Source organism: Hyperoodon ampullatus (genome assembly GCF_949752795.1).
Source record: "Hyperoodon ampullatus genome assembly, chromosome: X".
In the NCBI taxonomy this organism is placed as follows: Eukaryota; Metazoa; Chordata; class Mammalia; order Artiodactyla; family Ziphiidae; genus Hyperoodon; species Hyperoodon ampullatus.
In genome coordinates, this window is record NC_136913.1 from 92750795 (window position 1) to 92777364 (window position 26570).

At 37.9% G+C, this 26570-nt stretch overlaps 1 protein-coding gene across 2 annotated transcripts in view; it reads right to left on the reverse strand.

The window, feature by feature from the left end:
- MORC4 (MORC family CW-type zinc finger 4) overlaps positions 1–26570 on the reverse strand; it is a gene marked incomplete at both ends in the record, with an annotated part of 50027 nt that overhangs the window by 12869 nt on the left and 10588 nt on the right. For both annotated transcript variants that reach the window (XM_079727534.1, XM_079727535.1), the window contains 10 exons: positions 1319–1370; positions 1767–1835; positions 3755–3883; positions 7456–7554; positions 16571–16671; positions 18076–18195; positions 20912–21040; positions 21375–21507; positions 23776–23923; positions 24679–24896. In XM_079727534.1, coding sequence (XP_079583660.1) covers positions 1319–1370; positions 1767–1835; positions 3755–3883; positions 7456–7554; positions 16571–16671; positions 18076–18195; positions 20912–21040; positions 21375–21507; positions 23776–23923; positions 24679–24896 — 1198 coding nt within the window. The remainder of the gene's footprint in view (positions 1–1318; positions 1371–1766; positions 1836–3754; positions 3884–7455; positions 7555–16570; positions 16672–18075; positions 18196–20911; positions 21041–21374; positions 21508–23775; positions 23924–24678; positions 24897–26570) is intronic.

A 26570-nucleotide genomic window follows, 5' to 3' on the forward strand; every position in this document is an offset into this window, starting at 1 on the left:
AATCCTTCTGATGCTAGGAAAGAACACTTGGCCAAATAAAAACGAACTGTTTCCTACACAAAACAAACAGCGCACAGTAATGTACACTAGAACACTGACCCCAGGCACATTCAGTTATAACCTTATCAACTGGACACGAACAGACCTCCCCAACTCACTTATTGGCTCCTAGAGTCATCCCACCCGCAACACAAACCCAGGCCCCCTAGTCACTGTCTAATTCTCTTTTGTGACCCAGTTTAAGGCTGGGTTTTCACTCCTCTGAGCTCTGTGATGAGGGAAGGGATGGAGGGAGTAAGCACTGCAGCAAGGGCCTGTGCTGGTCTTGGAGAAATGCATGCGAGAGACTAATATATATTCGTATTGCACACACACAGAGACATGCATCTGGGATCTTGTGGGAGAGCCAGCTTATGAAGATAGTATGAATGATGAAGGTGAAGGAGTATAAAGGGGAGGTAAACTGAATGAGGACAGGGCGGTCCAGGAAATCTCGCAATCTCTAGATCAGACTATTAAGCCCAGACATGAGGGTATGCAACCTGTTTATTAATACACCTGGGTCTTGGAAGGATATCAGAGGAAGAATTAGTATTTAATTGCCTCTATCCTCACCAGTCTGACCTACCCTGACTGAGTGGGTGGAAGGTGAATCTAACATGCTACTAGCAGATATCTCTGGGAAAGAGGGTCAAGAGGAAAATCATGCAGAAAGGCAAGGTTGGGTGGGGAAGATATATGGGTGCTATGGTGGCTGTCAGGAAAGGAGTGTCCCTGAAAGGACGGCCAACCTTATTGCACCCTTCAGCGTCCGGAGCTGGGCAACCATGTCCGAGAGACAGTGCTCCTGAAAATTCAAAACAGCAGAGTCTTTATAAAGCCAGCCAGCCTGAAAGCAGGGATAGGGAGGGGCACAAAGAACCACCCCTTCTTCCCAAGAGGAAGGAGAAAGGAGTCACCCCTGAATCCTGGAAGAAAGGAGACTGAGGAAAACCAGACACTCAACAGGAGCAGCCTGTATGAGGATGGAACATAGCCCTGAATATTCTGTGACACCGAATGTGACATTCACACTGTCCAGAATCAGTACTGAATCCAAATCTGGGCAATAAATGATTTGGCTTTTCTATTTTTGGTGATCTGAACATCAGTAACAGTAGATCAAAGCAAAATCAAAAGATCCAGTGAAAAAAAAGACCACCAGAACAACTGGTTTGTTATTTCTATGCAGCTTTCAAGAGTGCTGCTTCCTTCAACCTACGTCCTCTGTTGGGGAAAATTTTGTGTAAGAAAAGCAAGAGGGTGGACTGTCTCTCACCTGGTGGCTCTCACTTTCCACTGGTACCTTCTTCTTCTCAACAGTTTGATCTCTAGGAGAAGATAAAAGGGCTATTTAGTCCACTCATGAAATTTCTCAGTCTGAAATGGATTACCAATTATAGACTTAGGTTATAATGTTCCTTCTAAACTAGAAATAGTGTGAGCCTTGTTGAGTAACTAAGTGTTCCTTCCTGAACTCTGCTACTGAAGAGAGATTTCAAATGCCCTATCAAAAGGTGGGGGGAAGAGGGAGAGAGGTTAAAGTCAATCACTAGCTGAGACATTCAGGAGATGATTAGAAAGAATAAAGAACTGGAAGACCAGAGAGGTGAACAGGGAAATCATTAAAAAAAAATCATCTCTCTTCTCAAAATTCCCCCATCCTATTAGGAAGGGTCAGGCTCCTCTACCGTATGATATAGAGTACCACCTCGGGTATACTCAACTGTTTCTTAGCTTTGCTCAAGTACAGGTCTTCATCAATGAGTTCTTGTTCCTCTGGAACAGAGCACCTCCTGCAGTACAGAGAAGAAATCATCTTTCAGAAACAAAATGTGCCCTTCACTGTTACCCTTTACTTTCCTCACGACTATGACAAGGCAGGTTAACCACCCTCTAACATTACAGAGTTCATATTCCACCCACATTACAAAACCTGTGTGCAGGATAACATGTAGCAATTCTCTTTTCAAGGCATATCATATCATTATTTTTGGTGTATATATCACCATTCTCCCAAGACACTCAAAGTACTAAAGCATAATCTCTAGTTCTACACAGTGAAGTTCAAGCACAAGAGAGACTTGCTTGAGGTTCCATACAAAGAGAATATTGCTGAGACTAGAACCGAGGTCTTTTGCTTCATGTACTAAGAAAGTAATTCCCAAGGTGCCATCTAGAAGCAGGAGCATCCCTAGACTATGTGATGATGCCTGAAGAGGAAAATCAGAGGCTATGATAGAGAGCAGCAAGAAGCGACTAGGAGCTGACATTGTAAAAGGAACAGAACAGACACTAGCAAAGAGGAGAAAAAGAGAATTCTATAAATGAAAAGACTAGATGTAAAGCACGAGGAAGAGAATTTTAGGAGTAAAAGCTGAAAGGAGTACTAGAAAATGTAGTCAGTGGACAAAAGCAATCCTAGAAATAAACAAAAATTAATAATAATTGGAAACCCTATGTTATACCCATTTTATTAGGGCACAGAGTGTCCTGGAAGGCTATATCTCTTGGACTAAGTATAGACTGATAGCATATATAGGATTCAAAAATGAGACTTCTAAGCACTCAGTCCTACTTTTTTTTTTTCCGCGGTACGCGGGCCTCTCACTGTTGTGGCCTCTCCCGTTGCAGAGCACAGGCTCCGGACGCGCAGGCTCAGCAGCCATGGCTCATGGGCCTAGTTGCTCCACGGCATGTGGGATCTTCCCGGACTGGGGCACAAACCCGTGTCCCCTGCATCAGCAGGCGGACTCTCAACCACTGCGCCACCAGGGAAGCCCTCAGTCCTACATTTTAATCACACAACCCTAAGAGATACTTAGGCACATCTGGAGACTACGGGGAAATGCTTGCTCATTACAGACCTAGACTTCGTTTATTTCATTTCCTCCATTTTAAACATTTTTTTCTAAAAAGCATACTCTAGTTTAGTACCTTTTTTCTATCAGCATTTATTCTGCAGAAAAATGTTAAGAAAGTCACAGCTGAATTGAAGCAAACTGAGTTATTATTATCAACCTATGTGACTAAGTCATATAAAAATATTTGTTAAATTGAAATGAATACCCATGGATATGACAGGCACTATCTAGATGTTAGCTGCTTCAAGAAACCCATGGTATATTAGAAAGACAAACATGTAAACAACCTGCATTGAATGTACGATAGGTACTAAAACAGATGCAAGTATAGGAAGCATATGAAGAAAACTGTCAACTCAACCTGAAACGTAAATCCCTTGTTCTCAAATAATTTATAATCTCTTGAAGAGCCCAAGTATATATATATGAAAAACATCCAAAAAATTCAAACAGTACGTGAACAAATGTGAAGAATTAAATACCACAGGAAGCCAGAGTAAAATAACTGCAAACTACTGTCAACTGGAGAAGTATCACACAAAATACTTAAGCTTACCAGATGGATATGATTTAGATAGGCAGATGGAATACAGAAAGTCACTCTAAGCAAGTGGAATGACAGTATCAAGTCATGGAGATGGGAATACGTATGGCATGTGTGGGGAAGAGTGAAGCCACAGGCCTGCTAAAGCAGAAGGTTTGTGTTGAGATACAATGAATAGGTAGAGTGGGACCTGTTAGCATAGGGGCTTGAATGCCAGGGTGAAGAGGGTGGACTTGAGATGAAAAGTGTTTTAGGATACAGAGACAAATCAGGAGTTCTCTGACATAATACTGAGTCTTAACCTTACCTGTACTTTGGATGTGAATTATAGTAACAAAACCATCTTGCAGGTAATGTAGATGGATCAACCTTGCCAGGAAGCTTCCTCCATTTAAGACACTCATCACACTGTACCCATGTCTGGTCAGGAATCTTCCTGAATGAAGGAAAACAGAAGCATGACTGTGTATATCCTAGCTCTATACTCTGTCTTACATTAGAAAAGCATACCCTAAAAGTGAAAGAGCATGATTTTATATATGAAATGTGTTAGAAATGTTATTGTCCAGGTGTCCAAAATGTATATATATTAAACTTCACAGATAAAATAATGATAGGACTAGACCAGATATGGATATGAAAAATAGTAGCAAGTTTTAACATGGTGAGCTACCATATTACAGAGGTCAATAGTACTTACCTTGGAATCTTATCCTTAAGCAAACAAAAGGATAACTTTAAAATTTATTAATCAGCAAAAAGTTTTATATATATTACAATATTACTAAAAAATAAGACTGATAGAATCATTTTATTTGCTTCTATCCAATCCCGTGATAGATTTGAAATGCATTTGTGAGAGTCATTGAAGCACCATCATTAAAATGACTCCCCCATTTCCCTGCAGGCTCCCTAGTCCTCCTTTTTTTTCCTTTCAAGAAGTCTTTGCTCATACTTAAATCAAAATCAATATTAGGTTGATATTCCCAAAGTTAACCTTAAAAAGTAACGTAAATTTGATTAAATTTCATAACTAGAAATGGTGGCTCCAGTTCAACAACTGGGTTAAGTTATGAAGAGAAAATTCTTCCAGAGTTCTACTCTTAAAACACATGCCCATTCCCATCTCTTCTAGGAAGTGTAACCCAGTCACCTACACCTTAGAGTAAATTTGTTTCTATGTAAGAGGAGATGATCATTATATAATAGAAGTAGTCAGCATCTAATATGTGAAAGGCAGACCAGAGTGGGAAGGAGGAAGGCTGGAGAAAAGACAGACAGCGGGTAGAGGGACACCTAGGGCCAATTTGAAAAACATGTAATTTAGACTATAAGATTTTGTGTATGTTACATTTACACTGCTCTTATACTAGACATTTCAATAGAGTGGTATGATTCTTTTATGTCTTAGTTCAATATTTTTCTTATCTTTTTAAATGGTGCTTTTTTTCTAGTTATAAAAGCAATATAAGCTCATATAGAAAATACAGAAAGATATAAAAAAAGTAAAAGGTGCCCATAAGTCTACCACTCAAATACAATGCCCTCTTCTTGTTCAAAACTGTTTTAACAAAGAGAATTCATACACATTCTTGGATATATAGCTTCCTATCTCCTAGCTACAGGCTGCTCCAGCCTTGCAACCTCTAAACTCTAAGCTCAAGCCTGACCTCTGGTGTCTAAATATTTCTGTACAGTCACTGTTTTATTTAGAGCCAGAGAAAGGAGTTTCAGCCGTAGTGGAAGGGGAGTGGAAAGGTCATATTAGCTTTGGTTTTACATGCACACACACAGAAGAGTCTCATGCAGGAGCGTGCCAATATTGCTCTCTTGGGGACAAGCATTAGAGACGGTAACTCCCTGCCTCAGGTTACGTGCAGACCATGGTAGATCCTCCCATCCAGGCAGATAGGAGAGACTTTTAGCTTGTGCTTGCAATAAATAGGTAGTTGAAGGGGCTATGCCATATTCTCATTGCATCCTTCCAGAAGAGTGTCGTGGTTGAGGACCTGGGTTTGGGGGCCTGACTGCCTATATTTGAACATAAGTGGATCTACCACTTTCTACTTTTCCAATCTTGAACAACTTACTTAAGCTCTCAGTGTATCAGTGCCTACATTTGTAAAGAAGTAATAATATCATCTGTCTATCTCATAGGGTTGTTGTGATGATTAAATAAATACATGTAAAGAACTTAGACCAGTGTCCAGCATGTAAGTACTCAATAGATAACCATCATTCTGCCTACAGAAAAGGTTGTATAACATACATAAACACACTCCAGCAATATATGAACATCTGTTTCATTGCATTAATCACTGCTTATTTAAAAGGCAAAAAAAAGGCATCTCAATTTGCATTTCTTTGAAAACCATGGATGTTGGACAGGAGTAGAGATCTTTAGAATAAGATATAGTGATATTCATACAGCAATCATGTTGCATTTAGAACAAAATTTTATATCAAACATTTGTCTGATTATTTCCATTTTTAAAAAAACATGGGTGCCTACCCCAAAATGAACCTCTAATCTTTGTCTTGATGGTATAATTGACTGTATACATGTTGTTACACATCCTATCCTGTATATTATGCTCCTTTCCTGGCCTACTAAGGCATTTCATCCTGATCCACCATTCTGTGTGTAAGTTCCTGTCTTAGACTCAATAAATTCTACATCTGTTTCTGACATGCTGGGTTCTCTACTTCTAGTCTCAAATTTTTTGGTACCGTTCCAACAATGTTCGCTAGTAATAAAGAGAAGGGAAATTGGCTAATATTTCTGAATGCCTAAATGCCTACTATATGCCAGGTACTGTGCAAAAAAGGTTATGTCATCTAACTTAATATACTCAGAGAGGTAAAGTGACTTACTTAACCTAAGCTCAACCAACTATTAAGAAGCAGATCTAATAGACTTGTGGTTGCCAAGGGGGAGTGGGTAGGGGAGGGAAAGAATGGGAGTTTGGGATTACCAGAGGCAAACTACTATATATAGGATGGATAAACAACAAGGTCCTACTGTATAGCACAGGGAACTATATTCAATGTCTTGTGACAAACCATAATGGAAAAGAATATGAAAAAGAATATACATATGTATAACTCAGTCACTTTGCTGTACAGAAGAGATTAACACAACATTTTAAATCAACTATACTTCAATAAAATCTAAAAACAAACAAAAACTAAGAGACATTTATCCATGATTTAATTTCATGATTTTTGCCTAATTATTTGGAAGTAGAGAATACACTAGTGATTTATTTAGGGTTTTAAGTAATCATAATTTTTTTTTTAGATGTTGGGGTAGGAGTTTATTAATTTATTTATTTATTTTGGCTGTGTTGGGTCTTCGTTTCTGTGTGAGGGCTTTCTCTAGTTGTGGCAAGCGGGGGCCACTCCTCATCGCGGTGCACGGGCCTCTCACTATGGCGGCCTCTCTTGTTGCGGAGCACAGGCTCCAGACGTGCAGGCTCAGCAGTTGTGGCTCACGGGCCCAGCTGCTCCGCGGCATGTGGTATCCTCCCAGACCAGGGCTCGAACCTGTGTCCCCTGCACTAGCAGGCAGATTCTCAACCACTGCGCCACCAGGGAAGCCCAGTAATCATAATTTTTATAGAACTTATGACCTGAAAGCAATTGTAATACATTAGATATTATATTGATACAATAAAAGTTTCAAGTTGTTTATTTAAAAAAAAAAAGAAGAAAAAGATCTAGATTTTCAATCCAGGAGTGGCTGATTTAAATGGTCATCATCTTCTACTATATCATGCTGCCTGCAGGATAAACTGACAGTACTAAACTCTTCATATTTATGATCCAAATCACAGAAGTGTCAAACCAGAATGAAGAGGTCTAGAGAATGATGAAATTAGTACCTGTGATTTCCTATTTTCAGTTAATTAAACTTCCTTATGTGAGAAGCACCATCTTATCCCATTCCTTCCATTTGCTCCATAGACATTACCCCTAATATTTTTATATTCTAAATTGACTACTCACAGTATTGGCCTGACTATGGCTGAGGTCTCAAAATTCTCTTGGGAGGTCTTTTCCTTCCAATAAGCATTGAGCTTCTGGGCAAGGGCATTTATTGTCAACCTGAAAGAAAAAGAAAGAAATATGTCAATGTTGAGAATTTGTTGAATAATTTTGCAATCTTTAAGATGCTTCCATTTAAGAGAAACCAGCAATTTAGAATATTCAGCATAGGTCTGAACATCTACACTTTCAGAAACTAGGATGGGAATGTACTGCCTTTGTAAATTACACGTCAAAATGACAAAGTCAGTTGAAAAGGTAAGATGGTCACAAGTCCTAAAAAGTACTGTGTTCTCCAAATTTTAGAATCATGGCGAGGGGAGCTGACATTAGAGACAATGATAGGAGACTAAATTGCAGATAAGTTGTTGGGGAGTTATTCAATTGTCAGATGACTACAGGTAAACAATTGAGGACCAAGTTGAAAGGCAGAGGATCAAATACTGCACCCTATCTATTACAAATCAAACACTAACTTAAAAATGTCTATATAGCTCTTCTTTATCTAAATGCTGATCACAGCAGTTATAGCAACAACAGGCAACAAAGTCCCCTTCAACCTTCTACTCTATAGCTGTTAGTGGAGGCTATGCCCCAGTTATGGCTCTTGCCCTTTCTCCTTTATCTCTCTTCCCAAATGAACAACAGCAGACCCAGGGTTAAACAATATAATGTGTAGAAAACCTGAATTTTACTTTTAAAAACTGCCAATTTCTAGTGACTAATTCCTATTTAATTCTACAACCCAGGATTACAACTTAATGTAGAGCTGTACACACCTGAAACACTACAAATTTAGTTTTTAGATCTCTTGACTCCCCGGATAATTCCCCAAAGGTTTTGTAGACCTCTTCTCTCCTTAAGAGGAATTCTTCCTTAATCCCACCTTACTCATAATAAATTAGATTCTGACTACACAGAGAAGATTAAATCATATATGAGTTCCCCTATAAACTCTTATTCCCCTCCAACCTACCAATGTTCCTACCTCTATGTTTATATCCTTCCCTAAAGTCACAGATGAAAAACTATTTATTGTTTTCTCTTAAAATTTTACTTTAAATCTACTTTTTAAAAAAGATTACATGGGATTCTGGAAAGGTGGTGGAGTAGGAAGCACCAGGAATCTGCCTTCCCATCTAGACAACAATTACACTGGCAGAATCTGTCTAATGTAACTATTTGGAACTCTGGAGTCTACTGAAGACTTGTAATTTCCAGGGGAATGCTTGGATGATAGATTGGCAAATTTCAGCTCTTAGCTACCCATCTCCTACCCCAGCCCTGTGACAGGCAGCTGTGCACACATTTCAAGACCAGCTTGCAGGAGCCAGGGTAGGCAAAAAAGACCTTGTCCTCCAAATATTGGGGATCTGTGCTCTGATCTCTGTTTGCCGCTCCTGATCACAGGATAATGTAATCCCATGGTAACCACAAGGGAAATAGCTATAAAATATACACAAAAGGAAATGAGAAGAATTTAAATGTTTCACTACAAAAAAATCAGCTAAACATAAAAGAAGATAGTAATAAAGGAAATGAAGGACAAAATATCTATAAGGCATATAGAAAACAAATAGCAAAATGACAGTAGTCCTTTCTTATCAGTAATTGCTTTAAATGTAAATGGATTAAACTCTCCAAAAGACACAGAGAGATGGGTAAAATAAAAAAAATGACCTAAATATATGCTGTCTACAGGAGACTAACTTTAGATACAAAGACACAAATAGGGTGAAAGTGAAAGGATGGAAAAGGATATTCCATGTAAACAGTAACCAAAAGAGAGCAAGGGTAGCTATATAAATATCAGACAAAATAGACTACAAATCACAAGAGCTAAAATGGTGAAGCAATCCAAGTGTTCACTGATAAATGAATGGATAAGCAAACTGTAGTATATACATACAATAGAATATTATTCAGCCTTAAAAAAGGAAGGATATTCTGACATATGTACATCATAGATGAAACTTGAGGACATTACATTAAGTGAAATAAGCCAGTCACAAAAAGACAAATACTGTATAATTTCACTTATATGAGGTACTTAGAGTAGTCAAATTCATAGAGACAGAAAGTAGAATGGTGGTTGCCAGGGGCTAGGAGGAGGTGGGAATGAGGAGTTATTGTTTAATAGGTATAGAATTTCAGTTTTGCTAGATAAAAAGAGTTCTGGAGTTGGATGGTGGTGATGGTTACATAACAATATGAATGTACTTAATACCACCGAACTGTACACTTAAAAATGGTTAAGATGGTAAATTTTATGTTATGTGTATTTTACCACAAAAAAAATTGAAAAATAAAGGAAGCAGATTATGTGGTTACCAGGGGTTGGAGAGGAGGGGAAATGGGGAGTGACTTCTAATGGACAAGGTGTTTCTTTTTGAGGTGAAGAAAATGTTTTGGAATTAGATAGTGGTGATGGTTGTACAACTTTGTGAATATACTAAAATCACTGAAGTATACATTTTTAAATGGTGACATTTATGGCATGTGAATTATATCTCAATTTAAAAAATAAAAATAAACCTCTGTTCTCATGTACTTGGGCAAAAAATATTGAGGTGACATTTACATAGAGTAAAATTTATCTTTTTAACATGTAGTTCTATCGGTTTTAACAAATGCATACAGTCATGTAACCACCACCTCAATCAAGACACCATTCTCATGTATTTTGAAACCCTATTCCTTCTTGCAAAAACCTGGCTTGACTTCACTGTTCCAGTAATCTCTTTCCTTTTACTTCCCCAATCCTGGTATGTGGTCTATACCCACTATCTCCTCTTCATTCTCCTGTCTTAATCCCATACAATCTAGTTTCCACTATTGCCACTACACAAAACTGTTCCTTTCCCCAATCTCATTATTCTATCAACGGTCCTGTCAATATGCCAGTCTGCTAAATTTGAGGCTTTGAAGTGATCTTTCTTTCCTCTCTTTTATTTCCCTTATCCCATTATTAATTTATCACCAAATTTTTTGATCTTTTTTTCAGTATCTGTCACATACTTCCTTTCTCACAGCTACTCTTATTTCACACCTTCACCCCACACCTAGATTACTCAAATAGCATATAATCCGTCTTTCAATCTATCCTGCACCGTTTCCAGATTTATCAACTGATATAATTCACGTAGAGCACTTTATAAGCCATAAAGCAGTATATACGTGTAATGTACTATATTCTTAAGATAGAATTGTTTCAAGTCACCCCCTACTCAAGAATACACAACGAATTCTCATTGCCTAAAGCATCAACTACTCTATCCAATGTCCCTCTAAGACAGAAGTTCTCAAACTATCTCAGTTCATGGTACCTTTAGTGTCCCAAGTTTTTCATGGCACACTTAGGTCTAAAGAAATATGTACTGGTTCCAATTACTATTAAACGGTTATGTCCAAACAACTTAATAAGTATTTATGTACTAAAATTTAGTGTCCATTTGAAAAAATATATGTATATATTTTAAAAATATTTCTGTTTCAATCTTAAATAGCCACAATTACTTATAATGGAATGGGTATGCCTGTTGGGTATTGTACAACTACTCAAACCTTGGAGTCAAACTGGACACAACTTCCCTCATTTCTTATTCAACACTGATTTTTGGTATTACTTTCTTTTTATCACAGCAATCACAAAAAACTCAGATTCACAAAGATATGATATAATCAAGAGGAATGTAAACATTTTTGTACCTGAAAGTGGGGTGCTACCATAACAAATACCTAAAAATGTGGAAGTGGCTTTAGAATTGGGCAGTGGGCAGAGGGTGGAAGAATTGGAGGAGCATTACAGAAATTGCCTGGATTGCCTTGAACAGACTGTTAGTACAAATATGGATGTTAAACACCCCACTGGTGAGGGTTCAGAAGGGCAGAGCATGGTCGAGAAAACACAAATTTCCTCAGAGTATATCTAAATCATTGTGAACAGACTGTTAGTAGAATTATGGATGTTAAAATTGTTGCTGGTGAAGGCTCAGAAGGAAATGAGGAACATGTTATTGGAAAACTTGAGGGAAGGTGATCCCCGTTACATGCTGGCAGAAAGCTTAGCAGAATTGTGTCCCACAGTTATGTGGAAAGCAGAACTTGTAAATGATAAAATTGGACATTTAGCTGAGGAGACTTCCAAGCAGGCTGTTGAGAGTGTGGCCTGGTGGCTGCTTGCTGCTTATATAAAATGTGAGAGGAAAGAAATAAATTGAGGGAAGAACTGTTGAACAAAAAGGAACCAGGACTTAATGATTTTGGAAATTCTCAGTTTATCCAGACTGCAAAAGATGCTAAAATTTAGAAAGATGCTCTAGAGAAAAAGCCAAGGCAGTGGCTGGACAACCTTTTGCTAATATCTCAGGAAGATCAAAAGGTCAAAGTATTCAGTCACACAAAAAGCTCTCTGAAAAGATTAAACACGTGAATCAGATCTCCACCACCATCTCAGCAGAAGCCAAGAACAGAAATAGGATTATCTAGGAAAGACACGTCAAGAGTCTCTTGTCTGATGGAGTGAATATCCATGATATATACTTGAGACCCACAAGGTTCTTGAGAATGGTATACAAGGACAAAACTGCTAGATTGGACTGAAAGGGACATAGAGAGTATAAATGAAAGAAGGCAGTTAGACCCCCCAAACTCTAGAGTTAAGAAACAGGCTGATGAAACTACTCAGCTACAAATACATGCTACCCTTCAAGAAAAAGGAAAAATGAGTCTGTGGGTGGAGCCATGAGGACAGAGAACAAAGCCTTAAATCCAGAGGGTGGAGCTGAAAGCCCCAGAAGAGTATTCCCAGGCCTTGAAGTTTTTTTTTTTTTTTTGCGGTATGAGGGCCTCTCACTGTTGTGGCCTCTCCTGTTGCAGAGCACAGGCTCTGGATGCGCAGGCTCAGCGGCCATGGCTCACAGGCCCAGCCGCTCCGCCCCATGTGGGATCTTCCTGGTCCAGGGCACGAACCCGTGTCCCCTGCATCGGCAGGCGGACTCTCAACCACTGTGCCACCAGGGAAGCCCCAGGCCTTGAAATTTAATGGAGTTAGCCTGGAAATTGTTTGGAATCTGTGATTCCTTTTTCCTTCATTTTTTTCTCCCTGTTTGAACTGGAACATCTATAACTGTTATCCTATGCCTGTCCCACCATTATATTTTGGGAGTAAATACAAGAAAACAAAAAGACACACATCTGCAGATGGAGAGGAATTTTACCCCAAAATGCATCAGACTCAGGGTATCATCCATACCCGATTTAGATGAGGAGATTTGGGGAATTTTGAGCTGATTACATTAAGAGTTTAGACTGAGCTGATGTAAGAGTCGAGACTTTTGGGGATGTTGGGATGGGGTAAATGTATTCAGCATGTGTGATGTAAGTGGATCTTAAGGGGCCAGAGGGCAGACTGTAGTAGCAGAAAAATGGTCCTCCAAAGATGTCTATGTCCTAATCCCTGAAACCTGTGAATATATTAGATTACATGTCAAGGGGGAAATCAGGTTGCAGATGGAATTAAGGTTACTCATCAGCTGACCTTAAGATAGGGAGATTACCTTGAATTACCAACATAATCATTAAGGGTCCTTAAAAGTGGAAGAGTGAGGCAGAAGAGTCAGAATCAGAGAAGGAGAGCGATGACAGAAGCAAGGTCATCAGAGTGTTATGATGTGATGACCCAACCCATCACTGATGGCTTTGAATATGGATGGAGGAAGAGGGCCATAGGCCAAGGAATACTGGCAGCCTCTAAAAGTTGGAAAAGCCAAGGAAACGGATTCTCCCTGAGAGCCTCCAGAAATAAATGCAGCCTTGCCAACACCTTGATCTTAGCCCAGTGAGATCTATGATGGACTTCTAACCTACAGAACTCTAAGACAATATACCAGTGTTGTCTTAAGGCACTAAGTTTGTGGTAATTTGTTACGACAGCAACAGAAAACAATTTCTATTGCTTAGGCAAGAGTCAATATCACTGTATTCCCCTCGAAAATTTTAAACATCCTGTGGCTCCTCTGTGAGTTCATTATGTGCACCTTGGCACACAGTTTGGGAACTGTGGCTCCAGGACAGGGGTCAGCAAACTACAGCCTGTGGGGCAAATCCGGGCCACTGCCTGTTTTGGTAAACAAAATTGTATTGGACACAGACACCGTACATTCCTTTATTGTCTATGGCTGCTTTCCTACTACAGCAGAATTGAGTAGTAGTGACAGAGACCATACGGCCTACAAAGCTTAAAATATTTATTTCCTGCCCCTTCACAGAAAAATTTGCCAACCCCTGCCCTAGGACAGGGCCATACTCTATCCATCTGACTTCATTCCCCTTCACTCTACTTACATCCCCTTATCCCCACTCCCCATATTCTTCCCACTCTGAGTTGCTGTCACTTAGCTCACGCTATAATTCCATCCTGGAATTCCCTTCCCTCCCTTTTCTAAACCTGTATCCTTTAGGCAAATCTCAAGTCATACCTTCTACCTAAAACCTTCCCTATCTGTTCTATCAGGGAATGTTTCCTATACCATACCACTTAGTTTTGATTGATCAAACAGCAAGCTTATTGCTCTCTAAACTGTTTCGTGTCTGTGACAATCCGTCATTACAATTACACTGTGAGCTCCTCAAAGACAGCAACCATGTCTCAAATTTCTCTGGAAAACTCCACAAAATCTAGCCACTGTGTCATGTACCAGTGAGGTGTTCACTTAGTATGCGTTGACTGCATTTCTTTAGCTGAAATTCACTCTAAAAATGTTATAAATTTGAGCCCTGATAGTTGTAGCTGAAATCTGATATCTACAACTATTAAAAGTGATATTACAAATGATTTATTTGTAGACATTCCAGCAGTATGATGGCTGGTATCTCTTATAGCGGTTTTGAAATGTATAATACTCTTAGGATGAGTTTGTGATAGCAGACAACTTCTCTAATCGCCCTCTCAAATTCCCTTATATTTTAACTAAAGACTTTTTTCATTTAACATAAAATAAATTGAGTAAAAAGGGAAATGCTGCCAGAATTGGGATGAGTTATGCAAATTTATTACCCTCAGAAGACTCTGTATGCAGGATAGTATACTAGTTTTCTGTTTTTAATAAAATGTGTAGCAGATATTAAGCTACTTAAGCCAGAAGTCCCATATGTTTAGCTGAATAAACATACTCTCTATAGAACACCTCCATTTGGTCTCCCCTGCCATTACCTCAAACCCATCATACTGAAACAAAACATCACAAACCAAGCGTCTAATACCTCTAAACTTTAAAAGCTAGATTGGGGGGTGGCGGAGATGGCTTAAGAGGATGTTACATAATTTTTAATATCTAACATTTGGATTTCACAAATCTTAACTATTTGGTTAATTACCAGAAATTCTCTATTCCTTTCACTCAAGAGAAACAGAATGACTTGGCTCTGAGACTTTTGTCAAACTGATGTCATTTCTAAACTTTCACTCTTGTGAGCCAAGTCCTAGTCAAAGATCTCCATGATGTGCCAGACTCATATTTAAAAGAGCATTTTACTTAAACTAAGGGCAGGTAGTTATTATAATCATTGAGTAGCCCGAGTGACCAAGAACCAATTACCTTGAAATTAATCTGGGGTTGTCATCCAAATAGTTATCTGTCAAATACTAAACCTAAAATTCTTATGGTTTCATATAAACTAAGGCACAACATTTAACTAATTTTATTACAGTTTTGGACACAAAACAAAAGAGATTTGGGGAAATACTTTTCCCCCACTCTAAGAAAAGATTTGCTACTGAGATTTCTAGAAAAATGACACCAAATGTCCTCATGCCTTCTTTCTCCATCCTCCCAGAACACCCTTTGCCCTTTCAAATACTTCCCTGTGCTTAGAATGTCCTCCCCCTCTTCATCCACCTAGCAAACTCCAATTTTTCCTTGAAGTTTAAGCTCAAACATATTCTGCTCTGTGAATCCCTTTAGGCATATTTAAAGCTTCTTCCCATTTGGCATACATCCCCTATTAAAGCAACTATTCTATAGGTATTTAAGTTTCTTATTTACATATATCTCGTCCTATTTGTTCATAGGCATCAAGGATTCTTAACTTTCATTCTTATGTCCCTAATACCTGGCACATAGGAGATATCTCACAATACTTGATGAAAGAAGGAATGTATGATCCACCCCTCCCCACAAGTTTTTTTTTTTTAAACAAATTTATTTATTTTTAATTTTATTTATTTTTGCCTGCGTTGGGTCTTAGTTACTACGCGCGGGCTTTCTCTAGTTGCGGCAGGGGGAGGCTACTCTTCGTTGCAGTGTGCGGGCTTCTCATTGCCGTGGCTTCACTTGTCGTGGAGCATGGGCTCTAGGCACGCGGGCTCAGTACTTGTGGCGCATGGGCTTAGTTGCTCCGCAGCATGTGGGATCTTCCCGGACCAGGGATCGAACCCGTGTCCCCTGCATTGGCAGGCGGACTCTCAACCTCTGTGCCACCAGGGAAGCCCTCCCCACAAGTTTTAAAACAAACTATTATATCCTGGCTTTAACAACTCTCTTCTTTGTCTCCTAAAAATATCCTTGCTGGTTCAGCCTCAATGTCAAGTTCCTTTCTGATTCTTTATTGGTCTTACCTATTAAATCTAGATGCTTCCGGGAAAACACATGTTTTTCCTGCTGCTCCAATACTTTCCTCTCAATCTGTTCACTGGCTTCAAGGAACTCTTTCGGAACAAACTTCAAACTGCTGCTTTCCCCACAACATATTCAATAACTTCAGATCCACTCATCTCTTTTCATTAAGATCAATTCCAAAGCTCTTTGTTTCACCAAAGTATTTTACTAAATAACCCCTATGCTCTTTCCCTAATTTTTAAAGTTAAGGTTTATTTCAGGTGGGCTCCATACATCATGTATCAGTAAGCTTTTAATTTAAAAATCAAATCCTTTTATCTCTAATCTTGGAAAATAGATTTAAAAGGATTCTCAGTTAACTTATGTGGCTGGTTTTTAGAGATGATTTTAGAGGTTTCAGAGAATAGAATCATATCTGAACAAACCATCAGAAACACCTCAGGTTGGGAGTGACTCACCGGTACTCCTTGGTGTACTCAAAGTCTTGTTTGTTGTAGGCAGGTTTTAAGAAATTGCACTCAATGACTCCAATTACTCCCACACCTTCTCCATGAGTTGGCTTACAAGAAAAATATTAATTTCAACACTTACATTACTGTTGACTGCCTGGAGGCACTTCCTTTTGATTCTAAACAATAATAGAAAGGTTACATAACGTTCACGGGCAAGGAGAGGCCAGTAATATCTAGAGAAACACTGAGAATGTACTCCAATAGACTGCAAGTATTACAATGAACTGGAACCTCTGGCAAATTACAGGGCAGAGATTTTCAAACTGTGATCCATAGATTTCCTAGGATTTTCCAGAGATTAATAGCCATCTCTACTTCACCCACACTACCTACACTTTCATCTGTTTTATATTATGGGACTGCCAGAAGATTTCACTTGAACAAAGAATGACAATGCTAAAAAAAAAAAGTCAAGGTTATATACTTCTGTTCTAAGGAACTAAAACCAAACTCCAAAAACTTAAGGATGCTATATAAATCACACTCCATTAAAATAAACCATTTTTATATATGTATGCCACCAAACAACTGCTAAAGAGAGTCAGACTTGCAGTATTATTAATTACAAGTTGATACAAGAGATTTTTGGATTTAAAATCATTTTTGTATACTTTAATGGAAGGAACTGAGTCGAAGTGTAATTAGACTGGCCAACAAACAAGTTGTATAAAGATGATATAACAATGAAAAGCAATATGGGCTGAAAACTAGCTCTCCTGGGTCATATGTAACTTTGTCCTACTGTGTAATATAAAGCAGTTTATCATTCTTTGTGCTTTAGCAATCTTATCTGTAAAATAGGAATGAATGGGATACTTGTGGATATTACTACTTTAAGTTGTCATCAAAATTTTAAGATGATGGTAATATTTGTATAGTTCAGTTATAGAGTACTTTTGCATAATTTATCCCATTTAAATCTCTCAACCCTGCAAATTGTAAGGTAGGCAGAGCAAGTAAAATTACTATCGTTGTTTCCATTTTACAGGTAAGGAAATTGAGCCTCAGAGAAATTAAACAATGTAGCCAAGATTACATGGCTTTTAGGTGGAAAAGCCAGGCCTCAAATCCTGGTCATAAACCACTACATTTTATACATCTTCCACGATGCCTTACTGTCTCCCCAAGAAAATGGAAAGAACTACCTCAAACATTAATAAAGTTATACGCATGGCAGAGTTGCTGGTGCTCTAATTCTACCTCTTATTAACAGCTACCTAGAAAATGCATTCAGTAAAACTCCTGGGTTGATTGACATCTATGAAGAATGAGAAGTAGAAAGAGCTTTTGAACACAAGACAGCTCACTGGTAACACAGAATTCCAGGATCAGATTTAACAACTATCTCAAGATGAGTAAAAAGCCATTCATTAGTCTATCCCTTTTGCAAAATTTAAATCCTCTTCCTACTCTTTTCAGCCTTCTATGACAGAGAAGCATTAACTACTCACCTTCACCTGGCATCCCACCTTCTCAAAAGACTTTATGAGGCGGTTGTTATGATACATCATTACTCCAAACTGGTTATTATTCTTGCAAGAGAACCCAAAAGTTATTTTCACCTGCTTATTCTGAGAAAAAAATCATTAAGGAGACAAACACCAGGAACTTTAGCACACAAAATTTTGCACTATATTACAGCAAAAAACATCAAACACCATTGTATGTAAACTGGTATAACCTTTCTAGAAGGCATTTAAAAAATCAGTAGCAATAGCTTTAAAAATATTCTTAACCTTTGAACAAGTAATTCTCTTTCAAGAATTTATCCTACAGAAACAGTCAGAGAAGACCATAAAGGTTTATGAGTTACAGAAATTTATCAGTGATTTATAATGGCTAAAAAAACATAAATAATTTAGATGTTTGACAATAAGGGAATGACTAAATAAATGTTGGTGTATCCACATGGTCTGTTATGCAGCTCTTAAAATTATGTCTTTGAAAAGTATTTGGGAACATTAGGAAATGTTCAGAAAAACAAGTATCATCTAAAAATATATACTATAAATGTATACATTGAAAAGACTATAAGAAAATATATCAAAATACCATCAGCGATCTAAAAATTCATAAATCACAGAACGTTTCTTAACCCTTGCTAATTGCTTAATTTGCTGCTAGGTAAGGTACATGGTACAACACAAATTCACACAGTTACATGCAATAAGGTAAGTCTGGCTAATCATACAAAACACAATGAAAGCAAAACCATGAAGAAAAAAACCACTTTTAAAGGTAAAGGACAATAAATAGCCCTGTTGTAATATATTTCATGGGAAGAAGTTAACAAGCTTGGATAAATGAAATAAAGAGAACTAAGTATTATACATAAAACATGAATAATTTATGAGTTTTTAGCAGCTCCTATTTGATTTAAAAACCAAGGTAATAGAGTGAGAAAGATAAAGGAGATAGAGAAACTGAGATTTTCATTAAAACAAATACTAAGAAATCTTCATGTCCAAATGAGTTAAATGAAAACTTATTTTTGTTACTTTTTCAAAAACTGATCTCCATTTCCCCCTCTAAGTAACAAGCTACTTGCATCAAATCCATGTGACAAGTGGGTCAGGTATGATATGAAGACATGATATGAGTGGGTACATTAACAGTAATGTTTGGTTCAGAACATATAATGTTCTGGACTCCAGAAGCTCAAATCAAATCTCAAATAAGGCCCTATTCCAATGAAAAAACAAAACAGGGCAAAACTGCCCCAAACAAAAAACCAAAATTCTACACCATAAAATTAACATTTTAAAGATAAAGACAGTCAAATTCTTTCTGTTGTGTACTTTTAAATTCTAAATTATGGGGTGGAAGTACACTGGGGTAGGAGATTCCCCAAATTAGAATAAGGAGAAAGGACAAGAGGAGAGAAGAAGCCTTTGCTAACTGAACTGAGGAATAAATAAGTCAGCATCAGTAGTCTTTTCCCTCAGTGACTTTAGGGGAAATTTTATTAGAAGTTTCATTTTACTCATGCCTATAGTGAATTCGTTTAGCCCAAATTCTAATAGGGAAAGGTAACCAGTTTAATGGGAAGGGAGGTTGAGAAGAGCTCAGGTACATACAGAATGCATGCATAGGAGGTACCCTGAGAGAAACCCACAGAAGAAAGAAGCTGGAGGTAGAAATGTGGTATATCCTGAGACAGTAGTTGAAAGTCACTTCTTTAGACTGGCTCTGTTAAACCTATGGCACAAAGATCCTAGCTACATAGTGATATTATAACTAATTTACCTACAGATGCTAACAACGTTAGCTCTGGCTTTGTTAAGCTGGGTTTGTTTAGGGCTTTAAAAAAAACTTTCACAGTAGACAAGGGTTGTGTTCTTCAAAAGGAGAAAATCAATCTGCTTATGAGTAACAACCATATGGCTATTTAAAAAGGGAATGGCATTTTCTAATTTTTGGTCAGGGGAATAAAGACAAAGTAAGCTAGATAATGACTTTGATAAAGCAAACAGAGTGTGAACATGTTTCTTGGGCAAAGAGCTGAGCTTATTATTAGAAAATAAATTACAAGAGCAATTCTTCATAACTGCTTATGAACTCTCACCCTTTCAAAGACTTTTTTGACCCCAAAATCCATCAACAAAGATGGACCTAATTTCCAAAGCTCATCTTAAGATTTCCTCAAGTGTCTGAAATCCATTCCCAGGGCAATGGGGTGGGGTGGAGGGTAGAAGTGAAAATGAGTAATTACTTCTCTGAGTGGCTGCCAATATGAGAAGTACCAAGAAATCCATGTCAAATCTGTTGAAGATTTATCTCACCCTAGAAAATCAACTTTTAATTTCCAATCTCCTAACTTTTATCAACGTAAGTCTGGACTTGTTACAGCAAAAATCATAGTATGTCCAAAAGATGAACAAGTTGTAGTCAACATTTTGCTTATTTCAATCAATGTAATATATATATATATAACAAAATTCCAGTACAAACCAAACAGTGTGAATCAGTCCTTATAGCAGAGACTCTAAAACCTGGCTATTCATTTAAATAAATAAATATTTCTTATTAAAAAAAGATTCAGAATCTACTGAACCAGAATCTCTAAAGTCTCAGGATGCTGTATTATTTTAATAATTTCCAGTTGATTTCTGATAAAATTGGCACACAGATTGGCATTCAACAAATACCTCCTTAGACACCTAAAATAGGGTTTGTACTATAACACACATTTTTGAATTGGAAAAGGAAAGGTTTCTGTTTTTCTGTGCCAACTTGGAAATCTAATCCTGAAACAAAGAGGTCAGCTTCATGTAGTTGTAAGGATACTGTGAAGGTAGGTTTATATATATCATATCCTACATTGGCCAGGCTCTTGGCAATCATCTGGGTAGTCACCTTCTTTTGACGCAGAAAAATTTTCATTCGTGGCTTCATATATAGAATGCCACAAAATGCCTATGGAACAGTGAAGGGAAAATTATTACACAATATTGCCAATTCTACTGACATCCCTGTTGCTACCATCTACTGACTCTGCTAGCAACTGAGATCTAATCTGGGCAAATATTTGACTCAGTTTCTATACCTCGTTATTCTAAATCAACTACCACACTAAGTGCTACTGACTATATTAGCTACATTGTTTCAGTGGAGACAGTGAAAGGGAATCCTAGCATAGGGTCAAAAGGTTGTCATCTTTATATAACTAAAGTGAGACCTTGTTTTATAATATTTTCATGTTACAGGGTATCTTACCTCTCATTGTTGAAGAAAAACCACTCTTACTCACCCGTAAAGAATACTCTGTTTCTGGCAGCTCAGAGGTAATGCCACCAGTCTCTTTTTCTTCTGTGCCAAAGTCTGATACCAGGATATCATACTGATCTGTATCAAAGTCCAACTCAGACTTTCCATCTTTATTTCTGGGTAAAAGAGACAAGTACCAATCTAACAAAAACTGGCTCCAAAGGACAAAAATGCACTAGGAACCCAAGAGAAAAGAAACAACATGAGCCAAAACTCAGATACCTATTTCTTTCCCTGACTACCAATTCAAAGGAACTACACATTACTTGCTTTGAAGATCACACAATATTCAAGGGCCTTTCCAGCCTAAACAAATCTACTAAGTTTCATAGAGATGTGATACAAAGCACAGAAGGAAAGAAAAAAAAAAAAAGGAAGGTGGGAATGTCTGTGATCTGATAAATCAAATGGATGCCAGCTATCCTCGAGGCAGGATCTGGAAACAGATCCCAACTTTCTGGGTATTGTTGGGTAGGTCATTCAACATCATTTCCCCCAAATGAATAGACAGATGAATCAAAACCTACTCTTTCTAACTTTAGCAGTAGTATAAGGACTACTAAGATTTTCCCAGATCTAATTCTATTTCTTAGAAGGAAAAAAAAAGGTTGTGACAGAAACAGCATATACTTGTTAGTCTTCTAGAATTACCATTTAAATATAATAGTACTCATACTGTTTTCCTTAGGATCATTTCTTCTCAAAATCCCTTTGGGTCACCTAAATATGGTCCATTCCAAGACCCTGGGCTACATCACTAACAACGGCCAGGGAAAAAAGGCAAGACCTATCTTTGTTACTGGAAAAAATGCAAAACAAATGATGGGTTACAGAGAAAAAATACGTATCAGAACAATGGTCCCCCAAATTTGTTCTGTGGGACAGCAGTCCCCCAAGATACTCTTAAATAAGAAATAAAGAGATAAATAAAGCCTGTATAATCAAATAAAATTGAGAAACAATTCCTGGCTCCCAGAGCCACCTCAAGCTCTAGGGATACCTCCCTCATACTGGGGGTTTCAGAAGCTCAGAGCTGCTGTGTTGAAAATGTAGCTCCTTCTTCAGGGCTGAACCAGAGCCACTATGATACGTATCCTGTATAAAGCTCATGTCACTATAATAGTATATCCTGTATTTTGCAGGATAATCCTGACTCTTGCTACCCCACCCCACTCTAACGCATGTACTCTGAGGAGATTCCCTGTCCTCTCTGGTGCTCACCATTCACCATCCAAGGAAAGGAGGTCTGGAGAAACATTTTTTTTTGAAATTGGGAAACACTGCATTCTACATTGCTCTCTTAAACGTTTTCAATGTATTTTGAAATAACATTAGCATATTAAAGCCTCCGAGAAGTCCTACAATAAAGCAACATGGTAAGCTTTGTTTAAGCCAGCTTTTTCCAAAGTTATTGGACCACAGAATCCTTTATTTATATAACACCTAGTACCATATAACTGAGAAACAATATACAAAGAAAAAGTCTGCTTATTGTTTTTAAATCACTGGAAATGGCTCATGAAAATGATCCTTTATAATATAAATTATATTACTTGAGGTTTTCGCAGTAGGACACAGGAAGATGTAAATTACCTTACTTTTTTTCTTTTTAATGCAAAGTACTTTCTATATAAAGCAGCATGGTTTTTATCTAAGTTTTACCCAACTAAGAAATGAGGCAAAATACTTGACCTATGGAGAAAAAAGAAGAATGAATATATCTGATACTCTGTTCTATTAAACATAAGAGTAACACCTCTATTTTATATTAAAGGTTTTTAGGTTTCAGTGGACACTGTGCTCCATTTAACATGAAAAAGTTAAACAAATGACATATCCCAAAGTATTTCTAGGTTATTTTATTAGCTCTAAATACATGACCTGAAGCCAGCTTCATTATAGTTCAAACTGCTTTGAAGATTTTTCCACTTCTAATCCAGCTACTCTGAAAACAGTAATACAGAGGTCCTTATTATTTAAAGATTGTATTGTGCTTTGTTACCCTAATTTCTCTTTCTCTTACTTCATTTTCACTGCAAATAGGTAAACTAACTATCATTGACCTATCTCAAAACAGTGTCCGTGAATATAAAATAGATATTTATAATGGATTCTGAAGATTTTAGAATAACGTTGAACTGTCTTGACAGTAATAGCTTCAGGATATGTATGTAGGTCTCCATCTTATCAAGCTCCACGTTTTACCAATAAGAAGCACTGTCTCAAACAGAGCTGTGCTTCTAAGAAGGTTAAGGATAGGTGTGCAATGATATACAAACATGTATCAAAATTTATCTACTTTGCTTCTCTAGAGCGATTTATTAAAATATGCTTCATCATCGTGCTTTTGCTTATTAGAATCTATCACTCTTGGAATACTATACCTGCGGATGTTCCAAATGAGAACACGAGTGCCTTTTTTGCCTGGGATGGCATCAAACTGGGACAGCAGGTCATTTTCACTGTTGAAAATTGAATAGTTCAAGATGGCTTCTAGGCTGGGCAAGGAATCCTCAGTTATAATCATTTTTTGTAAAACCAAGTATAGTCAAAGAAAAATTAATATCTTAAGAGGATGCTATCAGTCAGGAAGATCGGCCTTTTGGGTTGCCCGTTTAGACAAAATATAGACATATAGATATAAAGCATGGGCATTACTGCTACAGAAGAAAGGAAAGGGGGGAAACGCAGAAAGGTTGTAGAGACAAAAGCCAAAATCAGTTATGCCTGCAGAATATAGCTTCAAAGATATAATGTAAATTAAGACAGTCCTATACTTAAGAAATAGTTCAAAGGCTGAATTTTTCAACTCTTTGGAAGCAATGAGTTCAAACTTTATTGCTATACTGCCTGCGTAAAGACACCTGGTGTCTAACAGAAATAATAGCTTGTCCAGGTATAGAAAAGTGAGCTATTCAGCTGTCAGATAAGCTGATAAATGGTATGTTTCTAGGAGAGTGACGCAAATGTAACTACCCTTAGGGGAAAAAAAAAAGAAAAGGCCCTAGGGAAATTTACCACAGGAGTGGTGGGAGTGGGGAGATAGTATATAGATCAAATCGCCTAACAGTGAAAACTGCAATATAATTCTAAGATTCTGTCAATGATCCATTTATTTAAAAAAATATTTAATAGGGTGAAATTCCAGTTAAATTTAAGACACCTGAATACCTCTTTAAATATGAAAACTTTTGATAGCTGGATTCGACCTGTAGAAAGAGGTTTCTATCAGAATAGTCAGATTAGACTAATTTTTAACTAACATTTTCCATTTCCAGAAAGGATATTGTTTTGCTGGTTGAATGGAACAATTGGTACAATAACTGCTTGGGCCTGGACACATTCCAGATAGGTCTGTGATAGGAGTCCAACAGTGAGAGTACCCCCATTCTTGGTGAAGACAAGAGCGTCCTTTCCTAGTCGCATGGAGCCTGACTTGAAACCATTACCAAAGACCCCGATGGGACACTGGCTCTTCTTTATTACTTTGTCTGTAAAGCCAAAGCTGTAATTACACAAGAAAAAAGAAATCAGAAAGGTAAAAAGCATCCTAAGACAGGTAGGCAGAATGTCTGGCTTTCAAATGAAGAACACTTATAAAATGTCCTTCCGGGCTTCCCTGGTGGCGCAGTGGTTGAGAGTCCGCCTGCCGATGCAGGGGACACGGGTTCGTGCCCCGGTCCGGGAAGATCCCACATGCCGCGGAGCGGCTGGGCCCGTGAGCCATGGCCGCTGAGCCTGCGCAGCCGGAGCCTGTGCTCCACAACGGGAGAGGCCACAACAGTGAGAGGCCCACGTACAGCAAAAAAAAAAAAAAAAAAAGTCCTTCCTTTTTTCTTCCTTTTGGTATTTCTGGGCAAAATTATTAAGTTAAAAACATAGGAAATAACTACAGGGTAATGGGACTGATTTTCCTGTGTGGTCTGTGTGTACATAAACGCTTCTGCTACATTAGAGTCACACTTTATAAATGTAAAGGCGGCCTCTTTTCACTCACAGAGAGAGCTGCAGAAGGCCATGGGGCAGCTGCCTTTCTTGTCTAGATAAAATAGCTGTGATTGCTAATAGTAAAGTTAGGGGAAGATGAAAAGGGTGGTTATTTCAGAGTACACCCTAGAGAGGGTAACAAGAGTACCAGATAACTGGCACTAGCACTAGTCAGAGGTACTAGGCTAGGCATCCCCAACCTGGTCATATCACTCTCTAGAAATCTGTAAGTCAGAGGTTATATATCTTGACAATTTCAACTATTCACTCAAAGGATAACACTTCCAGTTCTTACCCTCTGCTCCATCTGCTGGGACAGTTCATTGGAATGTGGCCAAGGGATAAAAATAGGTAGTTCTGCCTGTGAATATCAGCAAACAGCTGCAGTATAAAGTCTCCCTTGTTTTATTAAGGGCCTTTCACCGAGCCACCTCAACAATCTCTGTAGCCCCTTATGATCAGCTTAATCTGGGAGCCAGATCCTTTCTCTTTCTTATATTTTCCATTCAAACACACAACAAAATGACCGAACCAAAAAAAAATTAAAGATATGAAATCTAGAAAATGATTATTATCTTCATGTATCTTCTCTCATTACAAATGCAACTAATTTTTTAAGGATTAGTTCTCTCTAGATGGACTAAGTTTACAATGTTGTACACTACCATTCATTCAATAAATATTTACTGAGTACCTACTATGTGCTGTGCATCATGCTAAGCACTGGAGACACAACTGTTAGTAAAAGAGACATGGTTCTTGCCCTCATGGTTTACAGTCTAAGGAAGGATTTCGTATATTACAGATTAGACGCTTCTCCAACATCAATAAAATAGATGTTCTACCTGCCATGGCTGAGCAGCTTGGCCTTGGCTCTTATTCTTTTAATTGGGTTGAGGTGCCTGATTTCTACTTCCTGGAGGCCGGGGTTTGTGTTCACTTCCTGAGGAAGGGGTACCACCTTTTAATTTTCTATTTCAAAGTGTTAAACGATAACATCATTGTGTCCCTCTAGAGTAGACACTTTATAGGAGCTTTGTGTATCCAACAAATAAATCCAACCACATAAAAAGGTAATTTCTAGGACAGTAGGTCCTTTGAAAATACCAAAAGAGCATTGAGCTTCTGCAGTCTATGGGTCTTAGCATTCCAGGAAGTAAACTTAAAGAAGTTGGTAAGATTCAGGCATTCC